We start from the raw sequence: 24,104 nt of genomic DNA on the forward strand, positions 1-24,104 counted from the left end.
ACCTGGCTCCGCTTCCCCAGCCAGAGAACTCCCTGTCTGTTCTCCCAACTATTTAGTCTCCTATCACTATCACTCTGCCTGCTGTTAACCTTCCTTGATGAGCCTCAGATGAGCTGCTGCTGCTGCGCCCCTCCCCCCACCCCCCCACCCTGCCTGCAGTATCCAAAGGATAATAGCCACAGGGAAAGCTTGCACTGACTGCTTATTCCCCTTACTTTTCCTATTGATAACTCAACTACTATCTAAAGCCCCAAAGTCTTTGGGGAATTAAAGTCCCAGCCTCCAAATTCAAAGTAAATTTATTACCAAAGAACGTATATGTCACCAAATGCCCACCTGAGATTCATCTTCTTTCAGGTATATGCAGTAAAACAAAGAAATATAATGGAATCACAACCAAAATCTACATACAAAGGTGACAAAGTAGCCAATATGCAAAAGAAGACAAACTGCAAATACAAAATAATAAATAAATAAATAATGCCAAGAACATGGAGTTGCAGAGTTTTCAGTGATTAGTTCTGTGTTATGGTGCATGAAGTTGTCAACACTGGTTCAGGAGTCTGATTATTGAAGGGTAATAGCTGTTCCTGAACCTGGTGGTATGGGACCTAAGGCTCCTGTACCTTCTTCCTGATGATAGCAGTGAGAATAGAGCATGGCCTGGATGGTGGGATCTTTGATGATGGATGTTGCTTTCTTGTAACAGTACTCTTTATAGACTTCTCAATGGTGGGAAGAGCTTTTCTTGTGATGAACTGGGCTGTATCCATCATTTTTTGTAGGCTTTTCCTTTCTTAGCCAATGGTGTTTCCATACCAGCCATGACACAACCAGTCAGGATGCTCTCCTCTATACAACTATAGAAGTTTGTCAAAGTTTTAGATGATATGCCAATCTGTGCAAGCTTCTAAGAAAGTAGAGGTGTTGGCGTCCCCTCTTTAAAATGGCACTTACATGCTGATTCCTCTGATATGTTAACACCCAGGAATTTAAAGTTAAGTTAACCCTCTCCACTTCCAATCCCCTAATCAGCACTGGCTCATGGACTTCAAAATTCTTCCTCTTGTAATGAACAATCAGCTCTTTGGTTGACGTTGAGTGAGAGGTCATTGTTGTGGCACCACTTAACCAAGTTCTTCTGTCCAATTTCCTCCCATAATTCAGTTCCTCAGGTCTGGTGCCAGCATCCTTGTAAAAATTTTCTGCACTCTTTTCAGTTTACTAGCATCTTTCCTATAGAAATGTGAACAAAGCTGGACACAGCACTCCAAGTGTGGCCTCACCAGCATGCTATATAATCACACCATCACCTCTCAACTATTAAACTCAATGTCTTGACTTAGGAAGGCCAACATGACAATAGCCCTCTACACTATCCTGTTTACCTGGGACTCCAGTTGCTGTGAACCATGTACTTCTACACCAAGGTCTATCTCTTCTACAATACTACCCAGTGCTCTGCCATTCACTGACATAGTCCTACCTGGATTTGACTTTCCAAAATACAACACCTTATGCTTATCTGAATTAAACATAATTTGCCTCATCCCACCTACCCAGCTGATCAAAGTTCAAAATAAATTTATTATCAAAGTACATAAATGTCACCATATAAATCTCTGAAATTTGCTTATTTGTGGGCATAAACAGTAAATCCAAGAAACAGAAAAAGTCAATGAAAGACTGCACCCAACAGGACAGATAGACAACTAATGAGCAAAGGACAATGAAATGTGCAAATACAAAAGAGAGCAAAAAAAGCAATAAATATCAAGAACATAAAATGAAATGTCCTTGAAAGTGATCCATAGGTTGTGAAAACAGTTCAGCAATGGGGTGAGTGAAGTTATCCCCTCTGCTTCAAGAGCCTGATGGTTGAGGTATAATTATTCCTGAAACTAGTTAAGAACAAAATCACAATGTTTGATAATATTCTTCATTGTTCATGATACTACAGTTTCAGAGTCATCTACTAAACTTACTAACCATGCCTTGTATTTCTTAAATAGATTACTGATACAGATGACAACCAACAGTCTGATCCAGCGATCACCTGTGATGCTACCAGTCGTGGTTCTCCAGTCCAAGAAACAATCTTCCACCATCCCCTTTGGTTTTTATCATGTTGTTTACACTGGATGTCAGTCAAAGACTTTGGTACCCATGTACAAAAATTATTGGCAACAAAAAAAATTAAAGTTATTTAGCAGCTTTTTTTAATATTAGAATACTAAAACATCTACACATGCTTAAAACAATGACATTTAAGTTATTCAAATTAAACCAAATTTTTTTTAAAAACTAATTTTTATTTTACCATTTACTCCACAGCCATTCTATCTCATCAATGTCAATAGGCCTACAACTAATCTGGTAAATGTTCAGCAGACTAACCGTACGGAATCTTTGAGGATCGTTGCCTTTCCTCACTGGTCACTAGGGCAGCACAGGTGCTCTAACATCAGCATTTGGCTGTAAGGAATGCTGGACTTACACTTGCACTCAGGAATCTGGAGCCTCTGACATTTAAGACCTTAAGACATAGGAGCAGATTTAGGCCATTCGACCCATTGAGACTGCTCCACCATTCCATTCTGGTTAACTAACCCTCTCAACCCATTTTCCGGCCTTCTCTCATAATCTTTGACACCCTGATTAATCAAAAACCTGTCAACCTTTGCTTTAAATATACACTATGAGTTGGCCTCCACAACCATCTGTGGTAATGAATTCCATAGATTCAATACCCTTTGGCTAAAGAAATTCTTCCTCATCCCTGTTCTAAATGTATATCATTTTATTCTGCAGTTGGGCCTTCTGGTCCTAGAGACCACCACTATAGGAAAAATCTTCTCCACATCCACTTTATCTAGGCCATTCAATATCTGATAGGTGAAATCAATAATTGGGTCATAGCTGTCAGAACTGAATGGTCTTTCAATGGAGGTTGATAAAAATGAGAACTGTTTATGTCAAAAGAATATTCTAAAACTCTGATTATTATTTCTTAAAATTGAATAAATGCTTTTAGACATTTTCAGCACTCTCTATAAAGCAGCAGCAATGAATATGGTATTCAATATGTAGTAAGATGTAGATAACAGTAAGATCTTTATAATCAGTTTAGAATAGATACTATACATTCTACATAGTCTATCAAAATTTTGTGACATGTGCAGCAACATTGTTAAAAAAACATTGTTCTAGTAATGGTTAATGTGGTGAATAACATGACAGGAAGTTGTTTAATCATGTGTATTAAATATTTTATTTTAATTGAGAGAACTTCTTTGGGGTAGAGTTGGATGTGGTACTAAGAACAGAGAATACACACCTATATTTGCTGTTACCAGAGAGTTGAAACAGGAGATAGGATGTGAAACCACTGTTTCATTCTTCTTTGAGAACAGTTTCCTGGACTGAATGGATAGACTTTGCCTTCAAATTGTAGTTGTAACTCAGTGGTGTCAAGGGCTACTGGTGACTCTTATATCAGCTGTTGCCAAGAATGGCAGATAGGTTGTAAAATCAGTTTTATTGGATGGTATTAACTCTTCTTGTCACTAATACTACAATAAAACAATTTCATTGCATAATGACTGGAATCATATAGTATTAAACCAGTGTTATGCAACAAATATATAGGATTCAAATCTCAAACAGTATACACACACACACACACACACGCAAGTATATAGGATTGCTTTGTTCTCGCAGAACAACTTCTGATGTATACTTGGGTTTCTGTGGACAGGAAATACTGAGAATCAGGTAACATTGCTGCCCAGAAGCTGGGGTTTTTTTTTATGTGCACTAGAACTTAGAACACAGAACACAGAACATGGGACCTTTGGTCCATGATGTTGTGCCAACTTTTTAAACTACTCTAAAATCCATTTAACCCTTCCCACCTATATAGCCTTCCATTTTTCTATTATCCCTGTGTCTTCTAACAGTTTCCTAAATGTTCCTAATGCATTTGCCTCTACTACCACCCCTGGTAGGGCATTCCACCACCCTGTGTAAAAAAAAGCTTATCCTTAATATGGCCCCCAATACTTTCCTCCAATCATCTTAAAATTATGCCCCTTTGTATTAGGCATTTCTGCCTTGGAAAAATCCACTCGATACATGCTTCTTATCATCTTTTGCACCTGTTTGGTATATCACTAAACTTGTTGTTTTTTTCTCTTGAATACATTTGTCCAACTCAAATAAATTATAAAAGTGTAACACACTCTAAGGTTTCACTGCTAATGTAATGGTTTCTCTGTAGCAGCTATGTTTGGGTAATGACTAGAGATAACGGGGCTTTGGAATGAGGGCTATCCAATGAGAGGGATGTTGTTCGTTCTTGTGGGTCTGGGAGCAGGGATTTTGCGGTCTTGTGCCGGAGAGAGATGAGGAGAGAAGATGTGAATGGAGAGAGTTGGTAGACCGCCGGATGGAATGGACTTGCAGTGAGGGTCCGGGGGTTGGCTACGCTCGGAGGTCAATGGGAAACTAATGGACTGAACCATGAGCTCCAACGTTGCCCATTAAACTGTTTCATGAGAATGGGCCCTTTTTTTTCTTTTTGTTTCTTTTCTAACCATATTGTCAAATTAAGAATTATAAAAAGCTCAATGGTTTAAGCGCATATTGTGGACTGTTTGTTATTTTGTGGTACTGATTTGTAACAGGGGACACATCGTGCAGCATCCACCCAAACAAGTTTTCCTATGTTTGGCCAGGCTGAGGGCTGTCTTTCCCTAGATTAAGCCGCCAGCCCAACCGAGAGTTACAAAAGCAACAAGCTGAAGCATAACTTTCTTGATCTTATATTCAGTCCCCTGATTAATGAAGGCCACTATCCTATTTATCTCCTAAATAATCTTATCTATCAGCTGCCACATTTATGGATCTTTGGACTTATTCTCTCCAGCCTCTGAACTGAATTTTCTGCACTTCTAAGCAAGCTTATTTCATCAGTTTTCCAGCTGTGACAATGGATCACTCATCTAAAATGTTAACTCTTTTTCATCTGGCTGCTGTCTGCCCTGATTAATCCCAAAAATTTCCTTTTTATCCAGTTTTCAAGCATCTGCGTTTTATTATTCTTCAAGCAGAATCATAACGTTTCTCATATCTTCTTAAGACTTAGAAAGTGGTCATTCAGCATGTTAAGACTATGATGACTTAGTGCCATGCCTCCACTTTTTCTCTGTAACCTATTGCGTGTGTGCCCGTCAATTCCCTGCTGATTGCCTGTCACACACCTACACCAGAACAATTACAATAATCAAATAATCTACTAGCACGTCTTTATGACATGGGAGCAAATAAAACCACCCATGGTGTCACAGGGAGAATCTACAAGCTCAATACAGATTCTAAACACAGGATCAAAGGTTGAGTATGTTAGGACTTTATTCCCTGGAGCATAGAAGAATGAGGGAAGATTTGATAGAGGTGTATAAAATTATGATGGGTATAGATAGAGTGAATGCAAGCAGGCTTTTTCCACTGAGGCTAAGGGAGAAAAAAACCAGAGGACATGGGTTTAGGGTGAAAAGGGAAAAGTTTAAAGGGGACATTAGGGGGAGCTTCTTCACATAGAGAGTAGTAGGAGTGTGTAACAAGCTGCCAGTTGAAGTGGTGAATGCAGGCTCACTTTTAACATTTAAGAAAAACTTGGACAGGTACATGGATGAGAGGGGGTATGGAGGGATATGGTCTAGGTGCAGGTCAGTGGGACTGGGCAGAAAAATGGTTCGGCACAGCCAAGAAGGGCCAACAGGCCTGTTTCTGTGCTGAAATGTTCTATGGTTTCTATGGTTCTATGGACCAACTTAGCCTATAAGGCAAAAGCACAACCAGTTGCAATACTGTTCTAGCCAATTAAGTTACCAAAGGAATGGACATGTGGCAACTTGGAAATCTGAAATAAAAACAGGAAAAGTTGCCAGTCTTGCTTGTTTGGGTTTGTTGAAATTTGTATTGAGTATGGGACCCATAAGTGTCTCATTTGGAAGAAGTGGTTCATAAGTGTTTAATTTTGCTAGAATCACTGATTACACAACACTTTTACTAAGAGGTAATTAAAGAGGTAATGCAGCAGTTCTAGTGGATGTCCTGAGATACTGAGAAATTCAAGATTCACCAGGATTGCTCACAATTAAAAATAAGAGCAAATCTGCAGAGCTGGAGACAAAGTTACACACACAAAATGCTGGAAGAACTCAGCGGGCCTGGCAGCATCTGTGGAAACGAGTAAACCGTCGATGTTCTGGGCCAAGGCCCTCGATCAGGACTGGAATGAAGCCACAATAACAAAGTAGGAGGGCAAGGAGTATCAACTAGCATTGGATAGATGAAACCAGATGAAATGGACGATGGGTGGCTGGGGAAGAGGGGATGAAGCGAGAAGCTAGGGGGTGATGGGTGGAAGAGGTAAAAGACTGAAGAAGGAATCCGATTATTTATTTAGAGATACAGCATGGAGTAGGCCCTTCAAGCCCAGCAACACTAGAACTCCAATAAACCCTGACCTAATCAAGGGACAATTTACAATGACCAATTAACCTACCTGGTAGGTCCTTTGGCTGTGGGAGGAAACTGGAGCACCTGGGAAAACCCACACATTCCACAAGACTCCGTATAGAACAGTTCTGGAATTGAACTCCAAATTATGGAACGCTACGCCGCTGTGACACCCTGATAAGAGAGTGGACCATGGGAGAAAGGGAAGGGGGCGGGTGCAGAAGGAGATGGTGAGCGGAGAAGCAGTAACAGGGGAGCCACTATGGGGAATGGAGGTAGAAGAGTAAAGGAGGGGGAGAAATTTCCAGATGTTAAAAAAATCGATATCATGCCCTCAGGTTGGAGGCTACCCAGACAAGATGTAGGTGTTGCTTCTCCAACCTGCCAATGGAACTACATATATGTAGATGTTCAGCTGTGATTTTTGTATAGTTCCTTTGAATTCCGTCCTGCTTTACAACTCATACCGAAGTAAGGACGTTTTGATTTGAGTCCATGTTGGAGGAAAAAACTTGGCAAAGTCACTTTATCGCTCATAAAGGAAGGAAATTTTCATGCAACCAGCTCCACAGATGCAATTTTGAAAGCTAACGCTAGAGGTATATTTTCACCACCACAGCATGAAGCCGCAAAATGCATCTCCGAAACCTATAGATGGCATTACTTGATTACAAGCAAGAACTGGAATTGCAGGTTCAACAAGCAGTGGCTTGCAAAGCTAGGAATGCGTTTGAAGCGCATATAATTAACAAGTGCTTACGTGTTTTGACCAAAGGTCGCTTGTAAGCCTGACCAGGGTGTTCCGTGTGGAGGAAGAGTGGATTAGTTGCGTGTCTACGACTGAGCAGAATGAACTTTTTCCTGGAGACGCTCTACACGCTCGTGCTCTGGCTGTATTTCAGTCTGGAATTCCTGGTGAAGCTCGTCCTGCCGGCACGGAAGAAGAATGTGAGCGGGGAGATTGTGCTGATCACGGGCGCGGGCAACGGCATCGGGCGCCTTGTGGCCCTCGAGTTTGCCCGTCTGCAAACGGTGCTCGTCCTCTGGGACATCGACGAGGAGGGCAACCAGGAAACGGCGCGGTTGGCCCGAGAGCGGGGAGCCTCCAGGGTCCATACCTACTCGTGTGACTGCAGCAAGAGGATATCCGTGTACGAAGTAGCTGCCAAGGTCAGGGAAATGCATCCCCTCCGAGAACCAAGAATAAAAAGTTGTCTTGTTTCCCGGAGGTGATTGAGCGTGCTGGGTTTTTTTTCAGAGAAGGTGATGTAAGTTGGGCCTTTCATACAATGAATCACTAAAGAAAATTGACACTGGGTAGATGGGGTGGTAATATGAATAAATATTTACTGAACAACAAAGAAAATGTTGGAAGCAATCAGCATGTCGGTTAGAGTATGTAATTAGGGGAAACGGTGTTAATGTTTCAGCTCTATAAGAAAATCTGACTGCACAGCCCCGGGCCTGGAAGATTAATGTTTCTCCTGCTGCAGAATTTTCAGTAAGTGTTGTCACATGTGGCATCAAGAAGGGACAGCTTATCTCTATTGTGAAGATGGTGAAGCTAATGCCTTGCTTTTTCTTTGTATAACAATAGTTTATTTTAGAGAAGTATTTGAAAAGTAGATTGGTAGGCTTGTAATGAACCCCTGCTAGGCTTTGTGGCTTGTGTTTTATAAACCAGAGGTACTGGAGAGGATACAGAACACAAGAAACAGATAAAATGAATACAAAATACTGGAAATATTCATCAAGTCAGTCAGTGTGTGTGGAAAGACACTTAGTTAATGTTTCAGGTCGAACTTCCTTCATCAGAACTGGGAAAGTGAGAAAACAAATTCCTGTTCTGTTGTGGATGGGTGGGGGTACTGATAAATAGAATTAGGAGAATTTCTCTGCGAGTGTGATGCCAGGGTTGCCATAGTGATAGAATAATAATAACAACTTATTTATAGAGCACTTTTCATACAAACAATGCAGTTCAAAGTGTTTTACAAGAGGATAAAGTAGAAATATAAAAAAGTGACAAAACGATGTTAGTTAAAAGCAAGGTTAAGTAAATATGTTTCGAGCTGGCGTTTATAAGTGTCAGCTGAGTCTGTATCTCCTGTGTATTGAGTTCCACAGTTTAGGAGTGTAGTTTTTTTTAATAAAATGCTGATCTGCCAGTCTTCAATTGAGGAAGACTGTTTAAATTTAAGTTACAGGTGGAAGAAGACCTGAGAGCTTGAGTAGAATCATAAAGCAAGAGCAATTCTGTGATGTATCCTGGACCCAGGCCATACGGAGCTTTAAACACAAGTAAAAGTTGATTCTGAAAGATACAGGAAGCTATTGCAGAGTAGCTGTGATGTGAATGATATGCTCCCTCATCCTGGATTTTGTTAAAAATCTAACCATGGCATTCTGAATAATTTGTCAATAGATTGCTTTGGAAGGCCAGTTACAGAGTGCATTGCAGTAAGCTAGTCTATTTGATATAAAGACATGAATTGGTTTTTCGGCATCTTTATATGACAGAAATAGAGATACTTTTGCAATATTTCTCAAGTGTAGAAATGCTGCTGTGATCACTTTCTTTATGTGCATTTTAAAATTCAAATCTGAATCAAATTTCACATCCAGGCTTGTACTTATGACTTACACAAGGACAGCCAAGTTCTCAAGTTTTATAAAGAAATTGGTCTTTTGGCTTGGGATCCAAGTAAAAGTATTTCAGTTTTATCTTAATTTTAGAAAATTATTGCTCATCCATTTGTCTATTACAGCAATAGCAGATGTTGGAGGAGATAGGATGTTATCATCGTCAGGCTCAACCAAGACATACAGTTGTGTGTCATAACTAGAAATCAGGTTTATGCTCTATAATGATGTCTCCTAAGGGTAGCATGTTTAAGGAGAAGAGTAGGAGACCTTTCTGAGATATGAGCAAAACCAATTAAGGGCACTACTACAGAGACCAACCCAGATCTCATGGCGATCTAGGAGAATATGTCTCAATTGTGTCGAAGGAAGAAATCTGATCTTGGAAGATCAGAGCTGAGGCCCTATTGGCATTGGTGCTGAGCCTGAGGCCACTGACAATTTTGGTAAGCGCTGTCTGCATGCTGCGGTTTGCTCTAAATTCTGACTGAATTTTTTCAAGAATATTGTTCTCTTTCAGAAAGTTGTTCAGTTGCTACATTAAATAGAGAAATCAAGCAAAAAGAGGCATGTTACTTTAGTGAAAAGTATTACCACTTAAAAAAGAAGGCAGAGAGGAGTTGGTCTAATACAGGATTTCAAAATTTTGGAAGAGTAAACATGAGTCACTTGTGAGTATGGGCAGCTCAAAATTGAATGATATCAAGAGCAATGTTTTTACCTGTTAAGTCCATGGGCACCTGAGAAATAGTCAGGTTTTCAGCTCAAGTCAGTTTAATTCTATATTATTGGGTTGTTTTTGGTTTTCTAGATTTTAAGTTACTCTACAGAATGAATATTTTCCCACTAGGACCATATCCTTCCATGCAGCATGCAGTGAAGTGCTTGTTTAATTTTTTTATATATATATATGTGTGTGTGTATGTATAGGAACAGATAGAGTGTAGGAACAGATGTATGGGAGAAGGAAGAAAAAGAAGACAGTAAAGTTCTTTGTACTGTTAGAGATAAACAGAAAGGAAGGGGTGGAGAATTTCTTAAATGCGTTTATTTTAATGCTAGGAGCATTGTAAGAAAGGGGGATGAGCTTAGAGCATGGATTGATACCGGGAAATATGATGTTGTAGCTATTAGTGAAACATGGTTGCAGGAGGGGTGTGATTGGCAACTAAATATTCCTAGATTTCATTGCTTCAGGTGTGATAGAATCGGAGGGACAAGAGGGGGGAGGTGTTGTGTTGCTTGTCAGAGAAAATATTACAGCGGTGCTCTGGCAGGATAGATTAGAGGGCTCGTCTAGGGAGATTATTTGTGTAGAATTGAGGAATGGGAAAGGTGAAGTAACACTTAAAGGGGTGTATTATAGACCACCTAATGGGGAGCAAGAATTGGAGGAGCAAATTTGTAAGGAGATAGCAGATATTTGTAGTAAGCACAGGATTGTGATTGTGGGAGATTTTAATTTTCCACACATAGACTGGGAAGCCCATACTGTAAAAGGGATGGATGGTTTGGAGTTTGTAAAATGTGTGCAGGATAGTTTTTTGCAGCAATATGTAGAGATACTGACTAGAGAAGGGGCAGTGTTGGATCTTCTGTTAGGGAATGAAATAGGTCAGGTGACTGAGGTATGTGTTGGGGAGCATTTCGGGTTCAGTGATCACAATGCCATTAGTTTCAATATAATTATGGAGAAGGATAGGACTGGACCCAGGGTTGAGAATTTTGATTGGAGAAAGGCTAACTTTGAGGAGATGCGAAAGGATTTAGAAGGAGTGGATTGGGACAATTTGTTTTATGGGAAGGATGTAATAGAAAAATGGCAGTCATTTAAAGGTGAAATTTGAGGGTACAGAATCTTTATGTTCCTATTAGGTTGAAAGGAAAGGTTAGAAGTTTGAGAGAGCCATGGTTTTCAAGGGATATTGGAAACTTGATTAGGAAAACGAGAGATATCTACAATAAACATAGGCAACACGGAGTAAATGAGGTGCTCGAGGAATATAAAGAATGTAAGAAGAATCTTAAGAAAGAAATCAGAAAGGCTAAAAGAAGATACGAGGTTGCTTTGGCAAGTAAGGTGAAAATAAATCAAAAGGGTTTCTACAGTTATATTAATAGCAAATGGATAGTGAGGGATAAAATTGGTCCCTTAGAGAATCAGAGTGGACAGCTATGTGTGGAGCCGAAAGAGATGGGGGAAATTTTGAACAATTTCTTTTCTTCGGTATTCACTAAGGAGAAGGATATTGGATTGTGTAAGGTAAGGGAAACAAGTTGGGAAGTTATGGCAACTGTGACAGTTAAAAAGGAGGAAGTACTGGTGCTTTTAAGGAATATAAAAGTGGATAAGTCTCCGGGTCCTGACAGGATATTCCCTAGGACCTTGAGGGAAGTTAGTGTGGAAATAGCAGGGGCTCTGACAGAAATATTTCAAATGTCATTAGAAACGGGGATGGTGCCGGAGGATTGGCATATTGCTCATGTGGTTCCATTGTTTAAAAAGGGTTCTAAGAGTAAACCTAGCAATTATCGGCCTGTAAGTTTGACATCAGTGGTGGGTAAATTAATGGAAAGTATTCTTAGAGATGGTATATATAATTATCTGGATAGACAGGGTCTGATTAGAAGCAGTCAACATGGATTTGTGCGTGGAAGTTTGTGTTTGACAAATCTTATTGAATTTTTTGAAGAGGTTACGAGGAAAGTTGACGAGGGTAAAACAGTGGATGTTGTCTATATGGACTTCAGTAAGGCCTTTGACAAGGTTCCGCATGGAAGGTTAGTTAGAAAGGTTCAATCATTAGGTATTAACATTGAAGTAGTAAAATGGATTCAACAGTGGCTGGATGGGAGATGCCAGAGAGTAGTGGTGGATAACTGTTTGTCAGGTTGGAGGTCAGTGACAAGTGGTGTGCCTCAGGGATCTGTACTGGGTCCAGTGTTGTTTGTCATATACATTAATGATCTGGATGATGGGGTGGTAAATTGGATTAGTAAGTATGCAGATGATACTAAGGTAGGTGGCATTGTGGATAATGAAGTAGGTTTTCAAAGTCTGCAGAGAGATTTAGGCCAGTTAGAAGAGTGGGCTGAACGATGGCAGATGGAGTTTAATGCTGATATGTGAGGTGCTACATTTTGGTAGGAATAATTCAAATAGGACATACATGGTAAATGGTAGGGCATTGAAGAATGCAGTAGAACAGAGTGATCTAGGAATAATGGTGCATAGTTCCCTGAAGGTGGAATCTCATGTGGATAGGGTGGTGAAGAAAGCTTTTGGTATGTTGGCCTTTATAAATCAGAGCATTAAGTATAGGAGTTGGGATGTAATGTTAAAATTGTACAAGGCATTGGTAAGGCTGAATTTGGAGTATTGTGTATAGTTCCGGTCACCGAATTATAGGAAAGATGTCAACAAAATAAGGAGAGTACAGAGAAGATTTACTAGAATGTTACCTGGGTTTCAGCATCTAAGTTACAGGGAAAGATTGAAAAAGTTCAGTCTTTATTATTTGGAGCGTAGAAGGTTGAGGGGGGACTTGATAGAGGTATTTAAAATTATGAGGGGGATAGATAGAGTTGATGTGGATAGGCTTTTTCCATTGAGAGTAGGGGAGATTCAAACAAGAGGACATGAGTTGAGAGTTAGGGGGCAAAAGTTTAAGGGTAACACGAGGGGGAATTTCTTTACTCAGAGAGTGGTAGCTGTGTGGAATGAGCTTCCAGTAGAGCGATAGAGGCAGGTTCAGTATTGTCATTTAAAGCAAAATTGGATAGGTATATGGACAGGGTTTGATAATCCATCCACAATTAATGTTTGGTAACTAGGGAGGTGTAAAGCAATAAATGTGGATTAGCAACCCACTGAAAACTCATTTCACGTCAGTGGTTTTTCAGGGCTCCTGAATAGTAAATGGATTGGGAAAGTGTTGATTTCTGAAGATTTCACTGGAGTATGTTGCAAAATGCTACTTTTCTTAGAGCAAGAGGGGTCTTTGACAACAACTTCCAAGTTTTCATATGAGCAGTACAGTGCAAAGACAATTACAGTGCAAAACAATAAATAAATTACAAAATAAATAATGCAAAAAGTTAGGCATAATGGGGTAGAGTTCATGGATCTTTCAGAAATCTGATGATGAAGGCCAAGAAGCTATTGTTGAATGTAGGTCTTCTCTTTCCTGTACCTCCTCTCTGAAAGTAATTAGGAGAAGAGGGTTTGTCCAGAATGGTGAGATTCTATGGTTGATGCCAATGTCTTGAGACACCCTCTCTTGGTAATGTCTTTGGTGGCAGGAAAGATTGTGCCTGAGATGGAACCAGCTGAGTCTACAACATTTGTAATCTTGTATATTGGAGTTTCTATACCAGTCAGAATGTCCTGCATCATATATCTGTTGAAATTAACAAATTACCAAATCTCCTTAAACTCTTAGCAATGTAGAGCTGCCCATGTACCATCAATGTGTTGAGCTTTGGCAAGATGCTTGATGAAGTTACCAAGCAGGAACTTAAAGCTGCTCACTGTCTCGACCCTGACTTCTCAATGAGGACTAGTGCAGGTTCTCCTGACTTCTCTTTCCTGAGTCCACAATCAAATCTTTAGTATTGCTGACTTCGCAAGGTTCTTGTGTCTCATTCATGTACACTGTCTCGTTGCCCTCTGGGATTTTGAGATCCTTAGCAGTTGCATTCATTTAAAAATAACACTGTTTTTGCTAAATTCATACTGGAAAATCTCATGTCACAAATTTGTCATTTCTAAATGTTGTGACACTTTGCCTCATGTTTGCTCCCCTACTTGCCTTTTTTAATCAGATTTGACTAGAAGATGCCATACTTGTTAGAAGTAGCGAGTGCAGGGTGGGAGCCATTTGTAAACTCAAGTTTCATAAAATAATTCCGTTGTATGTTGGAGTGGCCAGACTTGAGCATAGGCTAAAAGTCCTGAGTCTCTTGGAGTCATTTAGTTGATCGTAGAACTTGAACCTAGGAAGTTAGAGTGAAAGATATAACAAATGTAGACAGGATGGTAGCTAAGGCAATGGAATACTTCTCCTCTAAGATATGGAATTGTAGGGTACCTAACAATCTCTGTGATGATGATATCTGCAGGAAGTGCACAAACTTCATCTCCTGACTGGCAAAGCCAAGGAACTGGAGCTGGTGTAGTTAGGACCATCCAAGAGACCGAAAACTTCATAGATGAGAATTATACTGAGGTAGCCACATGGAGAGTGCAGGTTTCAAGTAGTAGATGGGTGACCACCAGGAGAAGTAAGTAAAGTAGACAGATGGTGCCGGGTTCTTCTTAGGCCATTCTCCTCAGCATCAGATTTACACCTTTGCCTACTGCTGGGAGTGGTGCATGGAAGGGTGAAGTCAGGTGCTGTGATAATGATAGGAGATTCAATAGTTAGGGAAACAGACAACAGATTCTGTGGCCACAGAGAAGACACCAGGGTGGTGTGTTGCCTCTCAGGTGCTAGAGTAAAGGATGTCTCAGGGTGGCTGCAAAATATTCTCAGGAGAGGATGAGCAGCCAGAGGTCATGGTGCAGATTGGTACTGATGACAGGACTAGAAATGGGGAAGAGCTCCTGCACAGTGTGTATAGGAAGTTAGGGAAGAGGCTGAAGGGCAAGACCTCCAAGGTAATAACTCCCAATGCCACATGCTAGTCATGGCAGCAATACGATGATAGTACAGATGAATGGCTGAGGATTTGGTGCAGGGGGCAGGGCTTCATATTTCTGGTTCATTGGGATCTCTTCTGGGGAAGGCATGTCCTGGACAAAAAGGATGGGTGACACCTGAACCTAAAGGAACCAATATTCTTGCAGGCAGATTTGCTAGAGCTGTTCAGATTCGGAAGAGATTTAAAATAATTTGCTGGGGGATGGGAACTGGAGTGATAGGGCTGAAGATGGGCATTTGGTGTACAGTGTGCAGTGAGACTGAGGAAGGACAAGAAGATGATGAGGCAAAATTGCAGTCTGGGACGAGGTGAAGTATAACCTGTCAAAATCGAAAAGGGTGATGAATATAGGACTAAAGGTTTTGTATTTGAATGCACGCAGTATGTGGAATAAGATAGATGATCTTGTAGTGCTGTTAGAGATTGGCAGGTATTACATTGTGGGCATCACTGAGTCATGTCTGAAAGAAGATCATAGTTGGGACACTTGCAGGGATGACGGCAGAACAGCAATGGCTGGAGTTTCTGGGACCATTTCAGAAGGTGCAGGATGGATACATCCCAAAGATGAAGAAATATTCTACAGGGAGGATGAGGCAACCGTGGCTGACAAATGAAGTCAAAGACAGCATAATTCTTTGAGGAAATAGCAGGCAGGATAGACAAGTGATAATGGATGTTGTTTACCTGGATTTTCAGAAGGCCTTTAACAAGATGCCACATTTGAGGCTGCTTAGCAAGTTAAGAGTCCATGGGATGATGGGGAAGATACTGGCATGGATGAAGGTTGGCTGACTGGCATATGGCAAAGAGTGGGAATAGAGTGGGTTTTTGCTTGTTGGCTGTTGGTGACTAGTGCTGCTCCACAGGAGTCGGTATTGGGACCACTTCTTTTCATATTGTATGTCAATCATATTGTATGGGTGATGAAATTAATGGTTTGTGGACAACAGGTGCTGGAGCAGTTAGTATTGAGGAAGCAGGGAGCCTGCTGAAGGACTAAGACAGATTGGGAGAGTATGCAAAGAAGTGACAGATGGAATATAGTGCAGGGAAATGTATTGCCATCCATGTTGATAGAAAGAATAAAGGCATAGATTATTTTCTATACTGGGAGAAAATTCAAAAATCTGAGGTGCAAAGGGACTTTGGAGTCCTTGTGCAGGATTCCTTACAAGTTAACTTGCAGATTGAGTCAATGGTAAGAAAGGCAAATGCAAGCGTTCATTTTGAGAGTACTGGAATATAAGAGCAAGGATGTAATGGTGAGGGTTTATAAGGCTTTGCTCACACTGCACTTGGATTACTGTGAGCAGTTTTGTGCTCCTTATCTAAGAAGAAATTTTTATTTTATTTAGAGATGCAGAGTAGATCCTTCTGGCCCTTTGAGCATCACCACCCTGCAACCCTTGAATAATCCAATTTAACCATAATCTAATCACGGGACAATTTACAGGACTGTGGGAGGAAACTGGAAGACTCAAAGAAAAGCCACAGATTCCACAGGGAGGATGTACAGAGAGGCTTCTCACAGAGGACACCGGGATTGAACTCCAAACCCCTACACTCAATAGCACTCATCACGAAAACTGCTACACTATCAGACAAAAGATCTGCTGCCATTGAAAGGTAGTCCAGAGGAGGGTCACAAGAATGATTTCAGGAATGCAAGGGTTAGTATATGAGGAGTTTTTGATGGCTTTGGGCCTGTACTCACTGGAGTTTAGAAGAATGACAGGGGATCTCATTGAAACCTATCGAATATTTAAAGGTCTAGATAATGAGTTTGAAGAGGGTGTTTCTTATAGTGGGTGAATCTAGGACCATAGGGCAAAGCCTCAGTATAGAGGGGTGTCCATTTAGAACAGAGGTGAGGAATTCTTTTAGCCAAAGGGTGGTGGATCGGTGGAATTCGTTGCCATAGATGGCTGTGGAGGCCGAGTCATTGAATATATTTAAAGCAAAAGATAAGTTCTTGATGGATTAGAGTGTCCAAGGTTACAGAAAGAAGGCAGGAGAATGGGGTTGAAAGGGAAAATAAATCAGCCATGATTGAATGGCAGAGCAGATTCAACTGGCTGATAGGCCTAATTCTGCTCCTATGTCTCATGGTCTTAAGTAATCAATGATCTCATTTTACAGATTTCAAATGTGTATCTGTTACTTTTTCTAATGAGCTTGCACATAACATAATGATCTGGAGAAAAAAAGTTAGCTTGGTTTTCATATTTTAGCTTACTGATTTCAAATAAGGTAGATAATGATCAGCGAAAAATATATTTAATGTATTAACCACTTCAGAAATCACAAATGAGTTAAGCTTACCAAGTTAATTTTCAAAGCAACAGAAGAACAACTTGCACTTTTGTGCGAACGTTGAAGTCTTCAAACCTCCAAGTTAGTTCTTTTGCTAATATTTATTTATTTTCCACAGGTGAAGCGGGAAGTTGGAGATGTTAGTATTCTGATAAACAATGCAGGCATTGTTACTGGAAAGAAATTCCTTGATTCATCAGATGATTTATTGGAAAAAACCATGGCCGTGAACATACTTGCTCACTTTTGGGTAAGCAATCTTTAATGCGTATTATATGGAATTACAAAAGTTGACTGACCTACAGTAAAAGTTGTCCAAGAATAATGAGTTAGTCAAAAGGTTAAAATTAAAATTAATTTAATTTTAATTTTAACCTTTTGGCTAGCTCAATTCTGGGATAACTTTTATTTATTTAATACTAATGAGGAAGGATATGACCTCCACATTTCATTATGGGTAACCCAAAGGAGCCTCTTGCATTAAACCTTTTCATGCATGTGGACTAGAGGGGGAAATCCTGTATTTGCAGTATCCGTATAGATAGATCTCTGTACCTGGTTAACTAAGGTTCTAATTACATTGTATAAGCATTCTGAGTTATATTAATATCATGCAAATTACATTGCTGTCAGCTGTCTTTAAAAATCATTATTAATCTTTCTGTAGACCAGTTTCTAGATTCCAAAACCTTCCACATTTTTTAAAATGTTCCGTCTCTCATTTCCCTTAAATATTCCAAATTTAGATGGGCAACCTCTTCCATTGAAAATCATACGCTAATCAAAAAACACATTTCATGCAATCATATTTTTTTTTTAAAGTCAATCAATTTCAAAGATGTCATTTAAACAAATGTATCTTAGAAGTGTTCATGGGTCATGTTATGTTTTGGAACTCAAACAAAAAATAATTGAAAGCAAAATGAGCTGGGAGATAAAAGTGTGAATTTTGTTTTTTTACTTTAAGCAAGGTGTGCACTTACCATATGGTGGCCTGTGACATGTGCCATTTATGTACTTTTACAGATAACCCACAATGCATTACGTAAACAACAAAGAAGGCATAATCAAACAATATGGTTACAATATTGCTCAAATAATACTAAAATATTAAGTGCAGAACACTTCTCCTTACTTGGCTATAAACTCCAACTCAATATAGAATGCATCTCAACCAGTATACAGTATATAATACAACTACTATATAGACATCCACAGCATAGTTGATTTTATTTAGATAGATAGATAGATACTTTATTCATCCCCATTGGGAAATTCAACTTTTTTTTCCAATGTCCCATACACTTGTTGTAGCAAAACTAATTACATACAAAACTTAAGTCAGTAAAAAATATGATATGCATCTAAATCACTATCTCAAAAAGCATTAATAATAGCTTTTAAAAAGTTCTTAAGTCCTGGCGGTTGAATTGTAAAGCCTAATGGCATTGGGGAGTATTGACCTCTTCATCCTGTCTGAGGAGCAGTGCATCGATAGTAACCTGTCGCTGAAACTGCTTCTCTGTCTCTGGATGGTGCTATGTAGAGGATGTTCAGAGTTTTCCATAATTGACCGTAGCCTACTCAGCGCCCTTCCCTCAGCTACCGATGTTAAAATCTCCAGTACTTTGCCCACGACAGAGCCCGCCTTCCTTACCAGCTTATTAAGACGTGAGGCGTCCCTCTTCTTAATGCTTCCTCCCCAACACGCCACCACAAAGAAGAGGGCGCTCTCCACAACTGACCTATAGAACATCTTCCCATTCAGGCCTAAAGATTTAATCACTGTGACAGCTTTCTTGTGGGATAACGAGGGGGTCACTCTGCCTGGCAGGTGACATTTGTGGCTGTGAAAACAATCTCCGGTTCTAGGGCCTTCTCAAGGTGGTTGTAGGAGTTGGCTCTGAGACCGCATGAAGTGGTTCTGACAGCTCTTCTCCTTTTCTTGGTTTTTCTCTCTGGGTGTACTTTGTTTCCTCGCTCCTCTTACAATTCCTATTATGGTTCCGATCCTGCTCATGCTCTCGTTTTTTTTTCTTTCTCATGTTCCTTCTCTCTTTCATGCCTTGGTCTTTCTTTTTCTTTAAAGATTGTACATCTTAATCCTAGGAAGTTGCATTTAGTTCACTTAAGTAATCTCTTAATTAATCCTTCTATTGTTACCTTTACAATCTGATCTCTCCTCTTGTTTCTTGATCCAAAATATCATCTGACAAATCATCTGTTTTCGTATCTCCATTTGACTCCTTTCTTTTTGGTCTTCCATGCATCCAGCTGGGTTTTGGTCTTTGCATCTACTTTTACAGGCAGCTTTTTGTGTCCCACTTGAAGTTCATGCAATATCCTGAATGCACACAGAGATATTCTGGTTCTTTATATAAAAGCCGAGTACTTGCAACTTTCCTGAAGATCTTTGAGCTCTCTTCCAGCTTAAAAACAAGCTACATTTTGGAAGTAACAGCCTAATGAACGTATCAGAAGCTTTTCAGATATGTTGCTGACAAAAGCTGTTGTAGTCGGACCACTGTTTTCATCACTTTCGGGATTCCCCCGAGCAGTATGGTCCGTTCTTGGTCCTATATTCTTTCCAGCCAGAGGCACAGAGGTTAGCACCAGCACCTGTTTGCCCTCTGTTAGGCAACAGCTCATGGTGTACAGCACAGAGACAGCTGTGGCATCATCCAGTACCTTTCTGACTTCACTTTCAGTTGACTGTATTACAGAGGGTGTACAGGCAAATGGTGCATCGATGGCCAATTAAGTTGTAATAGTTTCAGCTACTCACAACCACACAATGCTGGCTATCCTGCTCAGTGTGGCTTCTTGGTTTTTGTATCTCACTGTTATAAATGTCATTTCCACAGGAATGATCTTTTCTCCCGTTTGGATATCTACAGACTACAGTTCAGTATCTGAAAAGCCATTCAAACTCATTTTGTGAAATGATTGAAATAGCCAAGCCAGTGTCCAGTTCCTTTAAATTAATTTGCCTTTCACTTCTGGTGTAAGCCAAATTGCTTGTCTCTTGTTAGTGTTCACATTGTAAGTCTCAAGACTATCCAATCCTACATCACTATCAACATTCAGACTTTTCATCAAGAGCATGTAGATTAAGCCTCTTTTTGAAATTGCAACTTGACTTTTTATCTTTATCTCCTCCCTGTGCAGCCCATTTGTTCTTGACTGCCTGACATGCTCTTTGTATGTGTCCTACTTTGCTGCATTTGCTGCAACTTTTGTCTTTAAACCTGCATTGCCCTGGTGTATGTGAGCCCCCTGCCACAATGTTAACACAGTTTGTTCAGCCAATCCGGTTTCTAAAAGAGATACTGCAGTTTTGTTCACACTCACTTTCAGTCCTGACTGCAATTCAATTGCATCTCTGTTTGCTGTTTCCATTGATAAAGCTATTTCAATTGTCCTTTTAAATATAACCTGTGCTCCAGATAGGAGCTATTTATGAATGCTTTCTTGTAAAATTCCACAAGCTAAATGCTCTCTCTGTGCATCATTAAGCTCATCATTGAACTGGCAGTGCACAATTAATCTCTTCAATACAGCTACATACATTGAAATGGACTCTCCTTCCTTTTGATTCATAGAACGTACATAGTACAGCACTGGAACAGGTCATTTGGCTCACATTGTTGTGCCAAACTAACTAAAAAGCAAATGAAAAACACCCAGACACTAAACCCTTCTATGTACACCACAAGGAAATAACGGATAAACTGAATAAGTATTTTGTATCAGTCTTCACTTTGGAAAACATGAACAATTTGGTGGAAGTTCCAGAGTGTTAGGGGACAGAAGTGTGTGAAGTTGCCAGTACTAGGGAGAAGTGCTTGGAAAACTGAAAGGTCTGAAGGTAGATAAGTCACCTGGACCAGATGGTGTATGCCCTAGTGTTCTGAAAGAGGTGGCTAAAGAGATTATAGAGGTATTAGTAATGATCTTTCAGGATCATTTCTGGAAAACTGGAAAACTGCAAATGTCAAATGTCACTCCACTCTTCAAAAAGGGAGAGAAGCAGAAGAAAGGAAATTATAGTCCAGTTAGCCTGACCTCAGTAGTTTGGAAGATATTGGAGTCAATTGTTAAGGATGTGGTTTCGGGGTACTTGGGGGCACATGATAAATTAGGCCAAAGTCAGCATGGTTTCCTCATGGAAAATCTTGCCTGCCAGATCTGTTGGAATTCTTTGAAGAAATAATAAGCAGGATAGACAAAGGAGAATCTGTTGATGTTGTGTACTTGGATTTTCAGAAGGCCTTTGACAAGATACCACACATGAGACTATGTAATAAGTTAACAGCCTACAGTATTGCAGAAAAGATTCTAGCTTAGCTAAAGCAGTGGCTGATTGGCAGGAGGCAAAGAATGGGAATAAAGGAACCATTTTTGTTTGGCTGCCAGTGACTAGTGAAGATCCACAGGGGTCTGTGTTGGGACCGCTTCTTTTTACATTAAATGTCAATGATTTGGATAATGGAATTGATGGCTTTGGTGTGAAGTTTGCAGACAATACAAAGATAGGTGGAGGACCAGGTAGTTTTAAGGAAGTAGAGAAGCCTTGGATTAGCAGAAAGGACGAAGAAGTACCAGATAGAATATAGTGTCAAGAAGTCTATGGTCATGCACTTTAGAAGAAATGAAAGGGGTGACTGTTTTCTAAATGGTGAGAAATTCAGAAATCTGAGGCACAAAGATACTTGGGAGACCTTGTGCAGGATTCACTGAAGGTTAATTTGCAGGTTGAGTTTGTAGTGAGGAAGGCAAATGTGATGTTAGCATTCATTTTAAGAGGACTCGAATATAAAAGCAAGAATGTAATGTTGAAACTTTATAAAGCACTGATGAGGCCTCACTTGGAGTATTGTGAGCAAGTTTGTGTCCCTTATCTTAGAAAGGAAATGCTGACACTGGTAGGGTTCCACGGAGGTTCACGAAAATTATTCCTGGATTGAACGGCTTGTCATATGACTCTGGGCCTGTATTCAGAAGACTATCTTAATTGAAACCTATCGAATTGTGAAAGGCCTTGATAGAGTGGATGTGGGGAGGATGTATCCTATAATGGAAGAGTCTAAGGCCTCAGAATAGAGGGATGTCCTTTAGAACTGAAATGAGGAATTTCCTTAGCCAGAGAATGTTGTGCCTGTGGAATTCATTGTCACAGGCAGCCATGGAGGCCAAGTCTTTATGTACTGTATATTTAAGGCAGAGGTTGATATATTCTTGATTGTTCAGGGCATGAAAGGATACAGGGAGAGGCAGGAGATTGGGGCTGAGAGGAAAAAATGAACCAGCTGTGATGAAATAGCAGAGCAGACTTGATGGGCCAAATGGTCTAATTCTGCTCCTATATTTTATGCCTTATTTCCGTATACCTCCATCTTCCTTACATCCATGTGCATATCCTAACATCTCTTAAACTCCTCTAATGATTCTGCTTTTAAAACCTAAAACATTTTGCAATCAATAATGGTTTCAGTTCTAAATGTTTCTGCATGACTTTCACGATATCAGCAAAGCTCACTTCAGCTGGGTTGGTTGGACCAGTTAAATTTCTAAGCAAACTGTATGCCTTTAAGCCCAATGCACTCAGCAAAACTGGCACTCATTTCTCATTGCCTATTTCATTTTCTTTAAAATATTCAATTAACCCAGTATAAATGAGCCAGTTATCCATTACATAATTGAGTGCATCTATTTTTTCGAATGTAGTTAGCCTTTTCCACTTACTTTTATTTATGATTATAATGATCTGCTACTCCTGTTTAGGAACCCATGAATTCTCCCACTTGCTTTTTCTTTTAATCAACAGTTCTGTTCATTCCTGAAGAAGCTCATACTGTGCTTTTTTTTTAATCTCAACCACTGCTCACTGTTTTTTTTAAAACTAACATCTCTCTGTGCTTCAACAGGTAGGCAGTCGTCTTGGGTTCACTTAAAATCTCCTTGTTGCCGCTGTAATGTTTTGTAACTCCAAAGCATAAAACTAATTGAAAGCGAAACAAGGAGCCAGAAGATAAATGTGTACTTCGTTTTTACTTTCAGTGAAGCATGCACTTATCATGTGATGGCATACTGACATATGTCATTTACAGATGACCTGCAATGCATTATGTAAACAACAGTGTTTAATCAATATATTTATAATTTTATTCATATTACTGAAATAAAAATATGCAACAGTTCAAATATGGCTTTACCTCAAATATGATATAATAAATAAAACTATTAAAAACTGTGGATTTCCTCATTCACATCCAAGAATAATTTGCTTGAAGTGCTTAATTGAAAATAATTGTCATAAGAACATAAGAAGTAGGAGCAGGAGTAGGCCATCTGTCCCGTCGAGCCTGCTCTGCCATTCAATAAGATCCTGGCTGATCTGGCCATGGACTCATCTACACCTGCCTGCCTTTTCCCCATAACCCTTAATTCCCCTACTATGCCAAAATCTATCCACCCTTGTCTTAAATATGTTTACTGAGGTAGCCTCCACTGCTTCATTGGGCAGAGAATTCCACAGATTCACCACTCTCTGGGAAAAGCAGTTCCTCCTCGTCTCTATTCTAAATCTACTCCCCTGAATCTTGAGACTACATCCCCTAGTTCTACTCTTACCTACCAGTGGAAACAACTTTCCTGCCTCTATCCTGTCTATCCCTTTCATAATTTTATGTTTCTATAACATCTCCTTTCATTCTTCTGAATTCCAGCGAGTACAGTCTCAGGAGAATCAATCTCTCCTCATAGTCTAACCCCCCCTCATTTCTGGAATCAACCTGGTGAACCTCCTTTACACCAGCTCCAAAGCCAGTATATCCTTCCTCAAGTAAGGAGACCTGAACTGCACACAGTATTCCAGGTACAGTCGCAGCATAACCTCGTTGTTCTTAAATTCAATC

General features: G+C 39.9%; 1 protein-coding gene across 1 annotated transcript in view; it reads left to right on the forward strand.

The window, feature by feature from the left end:
* The first annotated feature begins 7,192 nt into the window (after positions 1–7,192).
* sdr16c5b (short chain dehydrogenase/reductase family 16C, member 5b) overlaps positions 7,193–24,104 on the forward strand; it is a 32,552-nt gene continuing 15,640 nt past the window's right edge. Inside the window, exons 1-2 of the mRNA XM_073042053.1 lie at positions 7,193–7,695; positions 17,306–17,437. Of these exons, the coding sequence (XP_072898154.1) occupies positions 7,375–7,695; positions 17,306–17,437 (453 nt within the window). The 5' untranslated portion in view covers positions 7,193–7,374. The remainder of the gene's footprint in view (positions 7,696–17,305; positions 17,438–24,104) is intronic.

Source organism: Hemitrygon akajei, chromosome 1 (assembly GCF_048418815.1).
Source record: "Hemitrygon akajei chromosome 1, sHemAka1.3, whole genome shotgun sequence".
Lineage (NCBI taxonomy): Eukaryota > Metazoa > Chordata > Chondrichthyes > Myliobatiformes > Dasyatidae > Hemitrygon > Hemitrygon akajei.